This window comes from Drosophila serrata, unplaced genomic scaffold (assembly GCF_035046125.1).
Source record: "Drosophila serrata isolate PLE 108 unplaced genomic scaffold, ASM3504612v1 contig_160, whole genome shotgun sequence".
NCBI classification, from domain to species: domain Eukaryota; kingdom Metazoa; phylum Arthropoda; class Insecta; order Diptera; family Drosophilidae; genus Drosophila; species Drosophila serrata.
In genome coordinates, this window is record NW_028257058.1 from 26,647 (window position 1) to 41,514 (window position 14,868).

General features: G+C 31.2%; 1 protein-coding gene and 2 long non-coding RNA genes across 21 annotated transcripts; 2 read left to right on the top strand and 1 right to left on the bottom strand.

Moving 5' to 3' along the window:
* Positions 1-862: 862 nt before the first annotated feature.
* On the top strand, positions 863-11,304 carry NfI (Nuclear factor I). 19 transcript variants are annotated; one of them, XM_086826274.1, is made up of 9 exons: positions 863-945; positions 1,678-1,841; positions 3,596-3,751; positions 3,929-4,496; positions 4,559-4,726; positions 4,782-5,063; positions 5,456-6,243; positions 9,385-9,580; positions 9,642-11,304. In XM_086826274.1, exons 2-9 carry the CDS (start codon positions 1,761-1,763, stop codon positions 9,689-9,691), a joined length of 2,289 nt encoding a protein of 762 aa, XP_086682400.1. In that variant the 5' UTR covers positions 863-945; positions 1,678-1,760; the 3' UTR covers positions 9,692-11,304. The 19 variants fall into 19 exon arrangements, with proteins under 19 accessions (XP_086682400.1, XP_086682398.1, XP_086682405.1 ...); XM_086826272.1 differs by having other exon boundaries at positions 898-1,313; XM_086826279.1 differs by having other exon boundaries at positions 898-1,313; positions 4,794-5,063.
* LOC147644531 (uncharacterized) lies at positions 11,169-12,195 on the bottom strand. The gene is made up of 2 exons (XR_015270256.1): positions 12,110-12,195; positions 11,169-11,445 (listed from the first exon to the last, which is right to left on the bottom strand). It is a non-coding gene; the product is annotated as an uncharacterized LOC147644531 (long non-coding RNA).
* LOC147644532 (uncharacterized) lies at positions 11,537-13,622 on the top strand. The gene is made up of 2 exons (XR_015270255.1): positions 11,537-13,416; positions 13,481-13,622. It is a non-coding gene; the product is annotated as an uncharacterized LOC147644532 (long non-coding RNA).
* Positions 13,623-14,868: the final 1,246 nt, after the last annotated feature.

The window sequence follows — 14,868 nt, forward strand, 5'->3', positions numbered from 1 at the left end:
TTCACTGCGTTTCAAATTTCAAATCTAGTTTATTATATCGCTCTCAACTGATGCACATCAAATAAATTACATAGAAATTTGAATCATCTGCGTCCATTTTATATCTTAAGTTATATAAAACATTAATTAGAGGCGCGACCAAGTTCGCCGGGCTAGCTTGTAAGTTATGTATACATATCTGTAAAAATTACGTGCTAATTTCTACTAATAATTTTTGGCTAAAGTCGTGTCTTTGATTTTATATATGTATATCGAAACCCACTTAACTTTCAGTCTGAAATATTAAATTATATATATTCAGTTTAACAAATAAAGTAATACCTACTTTAAATACATTCACCTAAACTTACATATTAAATTTACAGTTCTATAGTTTCAGTTTTTCATTCTCAGTTTTGCATTTCCTCTAAATTTTACGATCGTTTCTACGGCAGCTATATAATATATTTCATAAAATAAAACCGAAATTCTGAAGAAAAAAAATAAAAAGTAGCTGTTTCCCAGATGAAATGAAAATATGCTGAAAACATTGAAGTTATAATTTTGTTGTATAATATATATATAATAATGTTGTATAAGTTATCAATTGATGATGAATTGGTCACTGATGACAGCCAAGGAAATGACCATGTTAATTTCATCAGCAGTTTGCATGGAGCGTCATCAACGATTCATCAACAACACCGACGCTTATGTTGACGATTTATTAATAAACAGAGCAGTCACTACGAGGACTGCAGTCCACAGCAATGGATTCCTTCATATCGAGTAAATACTTTAGTTGGCTTGTTAAGACTTGCGCATTGTGAATATAAATGAGCTAAGAGAGATTTGCCAAAGGGCTCTCTCTTTATTTTGTACCATTATTCAGTCTTTGAGAGTGGTAAGGAGTATCCATTTTTAGAACGATTTTCTGTTCGGCTTGGGACCCTTTGCATTTCTTATGTGCGTATGTAGTATATCCATATACATGTGTGTTTGAATAATTCGGATTCTCATAGAAAATTACGCCGCTCAAAGAGACGGGAAAGCACAAATTTGCCAATTTTAAATTTAGTCTCTTGTTAGTCTTACGTTTGGCCTAACACACATGTTGTATCGGTGGTGTTCGAATATTTTTAAAATAAATCCAAATGTACATACATTACGTAGTATGCGTGCCTCGTAAATAATGAAATTTTTTAATATACATCTGCGTTGTATATAAATTATTAAGTATATGTTCAATATATATTTGATATTCGCCGACTTATTCAAACTACAGCTTAATAAAACTATGCTAAAATGATTTTTTGCATACTAAACACGCCACCGTACGTACACTACGCATATGTACATGTGTACATACATAGATATATTGTGTTAACATCTAAAAACCGATTGTGTAATGCTTAAATATAAAAAAGTATATTTGACTAGCCTGTGCCAAACTTTGTTTATTTGATTTCTTTGTAACGAATGCTAAATAATTATTCCCAGAATTGTATAACTTACAAATTAGTACTAAAGTTACTAAACAGAGGAAGTGCCTTCGGAGTACGGTCTTCATTGATTAGAAAACCTGTAAACCTCTAAAAATATTATTAAAGTTAAATTTGGTTTAGTTATTAAAAGCCCTAGTCCTATGTAACTTTCTATTGTTTCAAATAAAAAAAATAATAATAATTTTTGATACAGTTTTTTTTCAGATAACTTTCAATAAATTCCTCTAAGCTATAAAAATAATATTTAAATTCAATGAACAACCTGCCTAAGGTAGTATGTTCATACCAGAAACTTTAAGAGGCTGTATGATCGAGACGGACGTTTCTTCTTATTTGCAATCATCATCAACGGGACAGGTAATCGCTCTATTTTATTTTTAAAAATTTAAATATTGCTTTCGATCCAATATGATTTCCGGAACTAGTTTTGAACACTAATAAACCTACAGTATAACTTTCTTGGTTATATATATATATGTATATGTATATATATATATATTATTTTGCAAGTTAATTCACGTACATTTAAACTTAAGCTTGCTATTAACATAAGAGAAATATTTTTTAAGCGGCAAAACGCCATATAAAAAAAGGTATCGAATTCATTATACCCTTGCGGGGTATAAAATTTCAGTCAGAAGTTTGCAACGCAGTGAAGGAGGCACCTCCGACCATATAAAGTATATTTACTCCTGATCAGCATCAACAGCCGATTCGATCTAGCCACGTCCGTCTGTCCGTTTCTAAGCAAAATAGTCTCTCAGTTTTAAAGCTATGAAACTTTGTAGTTAGTCTTCTATATACTCTCACTTGTAAATATAATTTGTAATTTGTAAATATAATTTGTATAGGTGACACTGGTTACCGAGTTGTATATAAATTCGGTCCTACATTCTTAAAGCGGATTTAACTTATGTTAGTACTAACTCAAACTTAATTTTGCTTTTATTAAATCAATGTTACAAATGAAGAATACAACGCAATTAAGCTTTTCCAATTTCGAGCTCTAGTCTCTTTGAATCGCCTATACAACATAAATATTTTTTTATACCCTTGCAGGGTTTTATAATTTAAGTCACAAATTTGCAACGCAATGAAGGATTTATCACCGACCATATAAAGTATATACATATATTCTTGATCAGATTCAACAGCCGAGTCAATCTAGTCATGTCCGTCTGTCCGTTTCTACCCAAACTAGTCGCTTAGATTTTAAGCTATCTTTATGAAACTGTGCAGCCAAAGGAACTATTTTAACTCTTAAACTAACAACTATATAATAAGCATATAATTAAAAATTATAACCTTGTCAGTTTCATTACATTTGGGATATCGTCAAAGTCATAAGAATATTGTCAAATGTAGATGAAAATGGAAAATACACTTTAAATGTAAAACTGCAACTGTTAAACTGAATATATAATAAGTATACGTGACTGTAATGAGATAGTTCTTCTTTAATACAAATATAATAAATGTAATTTGTATATTATTAAAGATTGAATAGCAATCTGCAAGGGTATATAAACCCCGGCCGAAGTTAGTTTGCTTTCTTTATTATTATGAAAATGAAGCACTATTCAACATAATAATCTATGGAACATACGCAGTTATCGAACAATCTGATCAAATTTTCAGTTGCATGTAAAATGATATGTATATATAAATAAACTCAAATCAAGATACAAAGCTGTTAACGTTATCACTCGTTAACTGTCATTTAAATTTGAACAAAAAGTTATTTATCATTTTTGGGATGCTTGTTGACTAATAATAATAATAGTCGTCCGATTTTCAGAAAATTAAAATCAAAATTCTAGAATAATACAAAATGGCTATATCTTAAATTTTATGCAAATCTGTTTAAAACTGAAAAGGATATAATTTTTAATTTTATTAATTTCTCGATCGTTCCTATTGGAGCTATATGATAACAAAATTCTTGATGCATTCTCATTGGTATATAAGGCGAACGGACCATATCAGTCGACTATATCAAATAGGAAATTTGTATGGAAAAAGCATAGGAAGTGTGTACTTATCTTGGTTTATGACTCAAAAAATAAAAATATAAATTCAATTATTAAATAAAGTATTTTTCTTTTATTTAGGATGAATTTCACCCATTTATTGAAGCTCTATTGCCGTATGTCAAATCATTTTCGTACTCTTGGTTCAATTTGCAAGCCGCCAAGCGAAAATATTATAAAAAGCATGAAAAACGGATGTCATTGGAAGAAGAACGACATTGCAAAGATGAACTACAGGTAAATCGGTATTTAAGCGATATCGATACTATTGGATTTTTTTTCATATCTTGATTTTGTTGTCATTTGATGACACGCAAAAAGCTTGTTTGGTTTACTAATGTCATAAACTTACTTAGAAAAAAAATATTCAAGCGGCGCATTCTTTCTAACACCTTCATATTTACTTTCTTATAGAATGAAAAAACGGAGGTAAAACAAAAGTGGGCATCCCGTCTCCTTGGTAAACTACGCAAAGACATTACACAAGAAAGCCGCGAGGATTTTGTACAATCGATAATTGGAAAACGAAAATCGATATGTGTTCTCTCCAACCCGGATCAAAAGGGAAAAATGCGACGAATCGATTGCTTAAGGCAAGCCGACAAAGTTTGGAGACTCGATCTAGTAATGGTTATCCTTTTTAAGGCTATACCTTTGGAGAGTACTGATGGCGAGCGATTGGAAAAGAATCCCGAATGCTTACATCCGGGATTGTGTGTTAATCCTTATCACATAAATGTCTCTGTGAGAGAATTGGATTTGTATTTGGCTAATTTTATCAATACTCATAGTTCAGCGACTTTCTCCTCAAGATCACCCCAGCTAAGCCTATATCATCGTAATAACAACGATTCAGTAAGCAGAAAAGACAACTTGAAAAATGAGAATATAAGTCAAAATCCATATAATGGCGTGGTTTGTAATGACATTATTTTAGCAACGGGAGTATTTTCTTCGCAAGAATTATGGACATTATCCAAAGGTAACTTTCATATGTTTTTTTTAACTTTAGATGGTAAATTCTAGTAATAAAACATTTATTAGACTTAATTCTGGAAGAACCGAACGATAATACCATTCAATCTAATCTCATTAAACGAGAGAATGTTGGAGCTAACTATGATTGCAATACATATCAAATGAGCTCAGAGGTCCAACCACAACATGGTCCAATTGTTACCAATCCAACAACAATTCCTGTCGGTTATAGTAGTAAGTATCACCAGATACCATAGTTAAAAGGGAAAGATATTTATTGTTTCCTTAGTTGACTTTATAGATCAAAGGACAAATGCACATTTATCGTCAAGTCCACTATTACGGGGAAATGTAACAAATGGAGGGGATGGACCTGAGACAAAAGTTGATCCAAGTATTTCACCGCCTATAATCGCTAGTAGTTCATCATCGGATAATGTCAACAGCAGCAGTTTTTCATTAATTTTGAGGTCTTCAGAGAGTGTTCCAAAACTCAGCACAGATACTCCGGGATCAGCTATTACCTCATTGCATCGCTATACTTCGCTTAACAATAGGTCTATAGCTCAAGGTAAATATAAACTTTATAAATTATAAGATAGACACATTATCTTGTAAAAATGCTGTCAGAGAAAAACTTTACTGTTATTTTTCAGCCTTCCACTGAAAATACAGATAATTAGCATATTCAGAATTCTTCCAGTTGAGGCCAGCTAATCTAGGGATGTGAAAATTAAGATGAAAAGTCCGATACATCTAACAGAAAATCGGCTTATCATATATATTTCGCAGCGGTAAACATCAATTCGATACAAAGTCGATATATAGACCATTTTTCAAAAAATCTTAATGACTTTGTTCTTAATTTAACGCAATTCTTACTTAGCCACCTTTTATCATTACAAAATTAAATTCATTTATTTTTCCTACTATAACATTATTCAAATTTAATTTAATTTTCAGCTCTACCTCAACACAATTGTTCTTCATTGCTACCAACATCTACAAGTCCGATCAGTACTTTGTATTACTCACAACCCAATAATTCGCGATTACCTATATGCACTACTTCGTCTGATGATAAATTTTCCTCTTCGGAAAGCCATGATATTTCTGATTTTGTGACTTATGTTTGCCAGGATACGAGCCATCCGACAACAACTTCGGGGGCAGTGGAAAGTCATCCTTCCTTCCAACACTCACATTCAGTTCCACATTCGCTTCCCCCACACACACACTCTTCCGTTTCCTCGTCCCAAAGCCACTCACATTCACCACAATTTCACATTCATGCGAAATCAAGTCATCATTATCATAGCACTATGTTGCCGCCAATGTTGCCGCCAATGGCTAGACCTGTTGCCATCATCCGATCAAGTGGTGATCAGCTCACACTGGTGCAGTCCAGCCCCCCACCCTCTCCATTAATTCTGACCAATCAATCGACGAGCGCGGTAAAAAACAATTTAGGAACGGATGATAATAATAGAGGAGCTACGACGGACATTATGGAAAACGAGAATCAAGAAATATCCGTAGCTAGTACATCTCCTCAATCCCAAGCTCAACCACAAACACAAGCTGAACCCAGGGACTGTCCACAAACGTATTTAGATCCTAGTACACGATGCAAACTATTATCATCGCCAGTTACTGGAGCAAATACCATAAGCCGTATAGCCGCCACGCAAATGTATTCTTCTCCGAATAATCGAGATTATTTTAATCATTTTCATTCGCAACCCACATCGGTGAGTGAATTCAATTTTTTACATTAAAATATATTTAAGCTAGAAAAACTTCAATGTTGGATAAATAGTGTTTTATTCCCGTTATAAGGGTGACAAAATATCGATGCAAACATTGGAGCATATATGAATGTTTGTTAATATATTCCTAATCAATTCATGTATATATTTATAAAAAATAATTAAAACATTTTTTTCAACTCATCAGAATCAAGAAAGGAACCTAACTTCTGCACCGAAGTTTGTTGCCCCTTCCAGATTGCAATTTGATCATTAATAATTAATACAATAGAAATGATATATAATTGTGTTAAAAAATAACGAAGGAATTCCTACATTCATTATATTCACCTATTCATATTATTAAACAGTTTTATTGTTAGAGTTTTACATTCAAACTCTGTAATATATTTAATTATCGTTTGTTTCTCGATTTTCATAAAATTGAAACCTAAATTGTAGAATAATATGAGAAGGTTACTTCTCAAATTTGATGAAAATATTTTAAAAATTGGAATAGCAATAATTTTTTTCCGAAAAATTTTTTAATTCTATGGCAGCTACATGATAAATTCGTCCGATCCGACCCGTTCGAGCTTCTGGTAGTTTTAAATTGAGGGAATAGTTTGCGTAGAAACGGACGAACATGGCTAGATCGACTCGGCTGTTAATGGTGATCCAGAATATACCTATATACTTTATATGGTCGGAGATGACTCCTTCACTGCGTTGCAAACTTCTGACTAAACTTATAACACCTTGCAAGGGTATTACAACATTAATTTGTGGAAAAAATAACAGAAGCAGAAAAAAGGTTTTTATTCATAGAAAAATATTTCCAAAAGTAAAAAGAAAATTCAAAAACGAAAAATAATGAGTCTGATCCTGCACATCCTGCGATATTATCGATGTTTCCAAAAACTTTTCAACATCGATTTTCACTTTCTTAATAAATACCGAGCAAAAATGTGCAGATTTTGTACATTTCTAAATTAAATAGTGTTTTGTATTAATAATAAAGTGTTTGTATCATCGATGGACATGCAGTGACTCTCTCTGCTCTTTTCGTTTGAAGAAATTAAGATTCTTGTTGCGCCGGAATGCCGATCAGGCAGCAGTTGCATGGGAGTCCCGAGATTTAAACTAGTCGGATCACTCGAACGACGAGCAGCCAAAACACATTTAAAAGTTCCTGAAAAACGTCTACTTTTATAAATGAAAACGTATCTGTTAAAGTGAAGTCTTCCACAGAAAATTCCATTATCAGCTCTAGGTATTACTTAGAGGCCCAGAATCCTTCTGAAAATAGGGATACTTTATTATTCTATATGATTAGTATAATAATATTTGACCGTAAAAAGATATATTTTAGATGAGTCCTGCAAGGAAGTATTAATGGTTGCGTTCAGCGAATAACATGATCACATGTCTTTTATTTATTGTTACTTTTCATACATATGTATGTACATATAATTCATTTTGTTTCTGAGACCTTTGCTAAAAAATATTAACAACGATTTTTGTTTCACAAGTAAGTAGGTTTTTAATGGGCATTTTCACGTGCAACGTACATACGAACGTACGACTTAAATTATCATTTACGGTATTGCTAACAAGAAAGGAAGCTAACTTCGGCACGCCGAAATTATATACTCTTGCAGATAGAACTTCGACGATATAAATTATATATATTTATTTTAAAAATCAATAAAGTAATACCTGCTTTCATTTCATTCACCTATTCATATTATATTTATAGTTTTACATTCACAGAGTTGCACTATTCCTCTATTATTCAGAATTTCATAAAAGTGTACACAAAATTGTACAATAATATAAAATGGCTATATCTCAAATTCTGTTGAAAACTGAAAATGTTATAATTTTTTTGTGTAAAAATTTTCCGTTCGTTCCTATGGCAGGTATATGAAACAGTTGTCCGACGTTCATAAAATTTCCCATCAAATTGTAGAAAAATATAAAATGGCGATGTTCCAAATTTGATTAAAATCTGTTGAAAACTGAATAAATTTTTCGATTGTTCGTATGGCAGCCATATGATATAGTCGTCCGATCCGGCCCGTTCCGACATCTAGACGAGTACGAGTATATCGAAGACTATATACAAAGTTTCATTCAGATAGCTTCAAAACTGAGAGACTAATTTGCGTAGAAACGGGCAGACGGACATGACTAGATCGACTATTCTGCTGATCCTGATCAAGAATATATGAATATACTTTATATAACTATCACTGCGTTGCAAACTTCTAACTGAAATTATAATACCCTGCAAGGGTATAAAAAGCACTGCATCGCGAACGCTACAAAAAAAGTCTTGTTTGAGTCTGCGAAATGTGGCGAGTAATTTAATAGATACAACTTTTAATCAAAAATAAAAAAATTTAGTTTTTCATTAACATTAGTTATACTTAATATTATTATTCCCTATTTATAACGGTACATCGCAAACGCTTCCATTAGGATTTTTGATAAAAAAAATTCAATGAAGTTTTATGAAGAGAAACTAGTACAAATAAAAGTAATAAATGACACATGTTTTTAAAAGAAAATATATTATTGGTACACAAAAAACAATTTTTTTAATCAAGAATATTTGGCTTGTGGTGCCTTAAAATTTTCAAGTACGATTCGAGTTGAATGGTCAAATTAAGCTCGTATCGGGATTAAAATGAACTTAAATCTCGCTAATGTGATCGCGAACGAGACACAAAAACCTTAGGTGATAGAAACTAAAAAATAGCGTTTAGTCAATGCATTGCTTATCTGTCTTTATAGTTTCTTGTTAATTTATTGTTGGTAAAAATATCTGGATACAAGAATATAATCTAAGCAAAGCCAGCACTCAAAGGAAAAATCACGTCTGTCAGTTTCGGTTCATATATTTTAAAATAAAAACACATATTTATACATTTCTTAAGCAATATACATTAAAGTAACAAAAGTTTATAGACATTCCATTTTAGCATCTTGGTAGACGATTTCTGGAAATACACATATTCATAAAATCATTTACCTATGTTTTAGTAACAATTATAAGAAAATATTTTTATAATATATTTTGATTTATTCATAAAATATTAATAGTATTTGATTTTTATAATATTTATTTATTTTCGTAAGCTTTTGGGCTATGCGGGAACTATTTCTACAATGTCTGGCGTCATAAGTCCCACAAATTTGAGCCTGTACTCAGCTGCAATGCCTATTTCACGTCCAAATACAAGGGCACGATGGAACGACGAGGAGCTCAACGCAATTCCACACTCAATAACTAGTACAAACATAGAAAATACTCAAGTTATATTAATGGAGGATTGTAAGTGCTTAATTCCACATTAATAAAACTAATTAAATTTATATTGAAAAAATCGTTACAGCTTCTGGACGTTATATTGATGATTATTCAAATCGTGACTATGTGTCATAATCGGTTAAGAAAAATAATATACACAATGTGTTCGTAATAATAATTTTTAACTTCGTCAGGCAGAAACACATTTACAAAATGGGAAAAATACTATAAGAACAAGTACCTTAAATACATATATAAAGACATCAAAGGCACATTGAATTAAACTCTAAAAGCTGGCATAAGCAGAATATTATTATACAAATAATTTAACCATAGAAAAGAAAATATTTATACGAAAAACGATCTCAACTCAAAAAATTTGCAATAAATATTAATCGATAACCCCTTAAACTCTATAAGTAAATTATAATTTTTAAGCAATTGCGATTATTAATTTATTGAAATTAAACTAATACGTCCATTATAATCGATATTATAATGGTCTGTAGCAATCAGAGCAACTTAGACTTGAAATGACTATTAGAATGATAATAAATACGACAATTTTATGACAATAGTAGATAGTAGTAACATAAAAATATATCAATATGTAGAAACACAATGACTGCAATTAGCTATAATAATTGCTTAATACTATTGCACAATATATTTAAATATTTTTTTTATGAAATAATAGAATTTTAAATATCTCAAATTAAAGGCATCTAAAGATTTTATTGAGTTAAAATAGTAGTGTACTCAATTTGGTCATTTAATTGAGTTTGCCTCTAATTTTTAACATGGTTCAAATAATGTCTGATTCAAACAACTTAAGAATAGATTAATAAACAAAGATGCCACAGAAATTGCACATTGATTTGGAAACCCGTATGAAGGTTGCTCTGAAGGTATGCAATAAAAATAATATACAAAAATGTCCGGTCACAAACTTTTTGTAACATATTTATGTACAACGATTTAAATGGGTTTTCAAACCACTGCAATTTTGAACAAATGATCAACTTAAGAACAATACGCCCTAGTTTCAATTGTATTATATTGTTAATACATTTTGTTTTTAGAAAATTACAAAAAAAAAAAAACGAATTTGCAGTCATATATCGACGGAAAAGTATGGAATGTTTATAAGGGAGTTTGAAACAAGTTTAAAATGTCTTAAGGTACACAAAAAATGTTGAAAGTATCAAATTTAGTGTACTTTTTTTTTAAAATAACATTTTATAGCATATTATTGGCATATTTTCAAACGCCTAATAATAATTTATTATTATTTCCAGGTAAATTTCTTATTTTATGCAATAATGAATTCTAGAATAAGAACAAAATATGAAATCTATAAGATTTTAGTACAATAATTAGTCTTAAGTGGTAAACAAAAATCTAAACCGTTTTAAGAATTGGCTGTGAATATATATCTAACGCTTACGTAATTAAGTGATGTTTCAGTGCTTATTAATATTTATTATATATTAAATTGTATTTATAAATTCATATATATATATATATATATATATATGTATATGGGTCAATCATTTTCTCTCCAAAGATGATTTCTGTTTGGGCATTGAAATAAAACAAAAATTGAAACATCTTAATGATTGCAAAAGGAGTGACTCAAATATATATTTATAACAAAAATATAGACTGTAAACAAAAGGAGACTTGCTAAATATAATTTAAGAGCATATTTTTCTAAAATAAACACACTGCATACTTGTATTGATAAATTACTAATGCCTTATAAGTGTCATCCACCATCACTTTTAAGGATGATCCAAATGGTTTTCAATTTCCACATATTTCAGAAAGTTTGCTAGTTTGCGATGGTCGTGCAATTCTTAATCTTCTTCTTCACATTTATGAAATCACTGCAAAAACATTAATGAAGATTTTTGACATCTTTACCATTAATATATAGAAGGCGTCACGGCTTCAAGTTTGTAAAAAAAAGAATGATAATGAATAATTTCGAATTTAATTTTAACATATGGATATCGAAAAAAATCAGACATATTCAATTCAATTTGTTTTTCTTTATTTATTATATGTAAAAAGTTAAAAGTTTTTGTTATTTAATATATTATGAACCAACAATATAGATATTTTATTCGATTTTAAAATATTGTTGATATTGTTAAAATATTTTAAATTAATATTATATGTATAAATGTTTTGTTTCTGTGGGTTTTCATTTTCATTTCAGCCACATGGATCGATTCTTTATGATCCAATTGCAAATGATCCAATTTGCAAACCGAAAGGTATACAAAAATCGTCGAACCTAAGCCGCCAGCTTTCGTTATTGTTAAATTAAGAACATTTCTTTTGACAATTATTGTTAAAAACAAGATTTAGCCTTTTTGGTAAAGTTCGATAAATCACAGGAAGTATAATTTTATGGAGTATACATTGCAATGCTATATATACAAATAAATTGTGGCCAAATTTGACAAATTGAATTAAACATTGTTGTTTCTAATAATTGATAAATACAATTAATAGATTTTAAAAAAAAATCTAAATTAAATTTACATTTAAACAAACACGGAATATGTATGTATATATGATTTAGAGGTGGAGATAGTCAGCGCCATCGATAGCCAGCGATTGTTTTTCTCAAACCCTTGATAGTGTCGATAGTGCCATCGATAGTCACCGATAATATCGTCCGACATTAACTTTTTTTTTTAAGTTTGTTTTAACCATAAGTTTTTATTTAAAAATAAGAGAGTGTTAATATTTTCCTCTTTGAGACGGGTGCGTGCCTTAGAAACAATTGGCCCCGCCTTGTTGAACGCTCATTCCGATTCTACGGATGTAGCAGGAATGCAAAGGCATTTGCAAAAAAGGGAAAATAAGTTTGATTAACCTAGAATAAAAGTAATATTTGTGAAACACTTCCGATTTTGCGGAAAAGTCATATGTCATGGGTATAAATAGTGATATGGGTACATACTTCCCACCAGAAATTTTTTCACTTGCAGTAAATGACTGAGGTGCATTTTTGGTTCATAATAGGACTTTGGCAATGTCTTCAATTGTTTTTAAAATTCTCTCAATCATGAAAAAGAAATTGTTTCATCTCGTTGGTGTTTCTTGCAGCAAAGTATAAGTCGTGCCTTCTGGTGCTAATTTACATTTTTCGTTAGCAATCGTGGTTTGTTTAAAAAATCGAACTATTGATTTGCACTTAGTAAACAAATCTCTTATGACTGCGTCATCAACTTTTAATGCATCTTGCACAACTAAGTTGATTGTGTGCGCAAAGCATGGCAGATTTAGAATTTGCAACATTTCACATGCTTTAAGCATGGAGCATTATCAGTTACAATGCACACCGTCTTAGTTAAAATGTTCCAATCTATTAAAATATTTCGCAAAGTATCTGCAATGTCTTGCAAACAGTGATTTGTTACGTTTCACAGTTTTTTTTTGTAGCCTAGGATTCTGTTTTTAATTCATAGTTATAAACAAAATGACACGTCGTTGTCAAAAAACTGGCATTGGCACTCGATGTCCACAAATCACATGTTATTGATACATCCTACACTGCTTTCAATATTAATGACATTTTGGCAGAGGTTTCCTTGCAATTTATAACGAGGATCCAATACCTGAGTGTATTTAATAAAACCTTCGTTTTCGACAATGCTGTACGGCTGTACATCATTAGCAACCATTTCTGTTAATGCTTTGTCGATGTCGGCCTTTCGCTTGGAATTCGACTCGTACAAGACAGCTCTTTTGAAGTAGGAAACCAAAGAGTTCATACTTGATCTGCAACTGCTGCTAGAGTCCGGTTAATTTATTTCCAAGCTAGGATGAAACCTTTTCAAATGGTAGCGTAAGTTTGACGTATCTTTTTTGAGTTACTTTGCTTATTGGGTACAAAATCCTTTTCAGAGTCTGTGCTGGTGCAATCGCAGTCTTGCTTGTCTGGACTTGGCGCAGTAGGTGTTGCGGGCCAACGACGTGTACCTTAAATTCGACACATTATCAAACAAAATACTTATGCAGAATACATTAAACATACCTTTTTTAAAAAGCGTTCCATATTTGTCAGTTCTTTTTTAATTGCCGTCATTTAATTTACAAGTTTACTCAAGCGCGAGTTGAATTATTTTAGCGATATGAGACGCCAGCTATCGATGGCTCCATCGATAATGGTTGGACCACAATCGAGCTTGTCTGATACAATCGATTGCGCCTCGATATCGCCCAACCCTCGATAGTGTCGATAGCGCCATTAATAGTTCTCCACCTCTAATATGATTATGAATATTTTTATGTTTGGGAACAAAAACATATATATTACTGTGGGTTTTTTCTGAGCCCTGAGCTTTACTAAACGTTCCTTCGGAAGCCGGTGAGGGTGCTAGAATGCATCCAATTAATTGGGTTTGTTTGCTTGTTTCTCATTGCAGAAAAGATTAATTTTTCGAAATATATAACTTTTCCCAGCGTATTGTAGATTAAAATATTTATCGAAACAATCGATGTTCTGTCGATGTTTTTTACAACCATTGGCTAACATATAATAAATTACAATTAACTTGACTAATCTTTAATTCGTAGGAATCCTTATAAAACGAGTCTTTTTAAATTATTTAAAATATATTCTTTTTGTTCCGGAGACATGCGTTATATATACAAAGTTGAGCAATAACAACGGCGATATATGATGGTTGCGTTTAGCAGAACAATATGATCAAGTTTTTTCTGCTGATCGCTCATGATACATTATGCCGTTATAAAATAGTCGGAAGAAACCTATCGTTATCGTCTGGATTCCGGCCAACATTGATTTGATTTGGCTTATAAGTTAACTGGTTTGTTAATCCTTAGATTGACGAAGAAATTGTTTTAAATACATATGTCTGCATCATAAAATAATGTGTTACTTCATGTGGAACATCTTTCCTTAAAAATTTCTTCATCTATTTCCGCACTTCTCATTGCACTCGTAGCTACAGAACACTAAATAATAAATATATAAATAATTAATAACTTATTAGAAACACCTAATTATTTTGATTACATGACAAATAATTTATATTTTCTTTGGTGTAGAGAGAAGTGCTCTTTCATTATTATTCTTTTCGGTCTTTTAACCATCGAAAAAGCCATAGTATCGCAAAAAGGTAGCATACTAATTTTACGCTCTTACGTTGAATGGAAGAAATATGGCTTCATGATCAGGGATTATACGTATTTAGCAAAACAGTGATCATGTTGTTCTGATAAAGGTAACCAATGTCTCGAGTGATGGCGGTATTGGAAAACCCGTTAAA

Coding starts and splice junctions, on each gene's coding strand:
- NfI (XM_086826274.1), top strand. CDS start 1,761: ATGTTCATACCAGAAACTTTAAGAGGCTGTATGATCGAGACGGACGTT. Junction 4,727..4,781: donor AATTCCTGTCGGTTATAGTA/GTAAGTATCACC, acceptor TTGTTTCCTTAG/TTGACTTTATAGATCAAAGG. Junction 6,244..9,384: donor TTCATTCGCAACCCACATCG/GTGAGTGAATTC, acceptor TATTTTCGTAAG/CTTTTGGGCTATGCGGGAAC.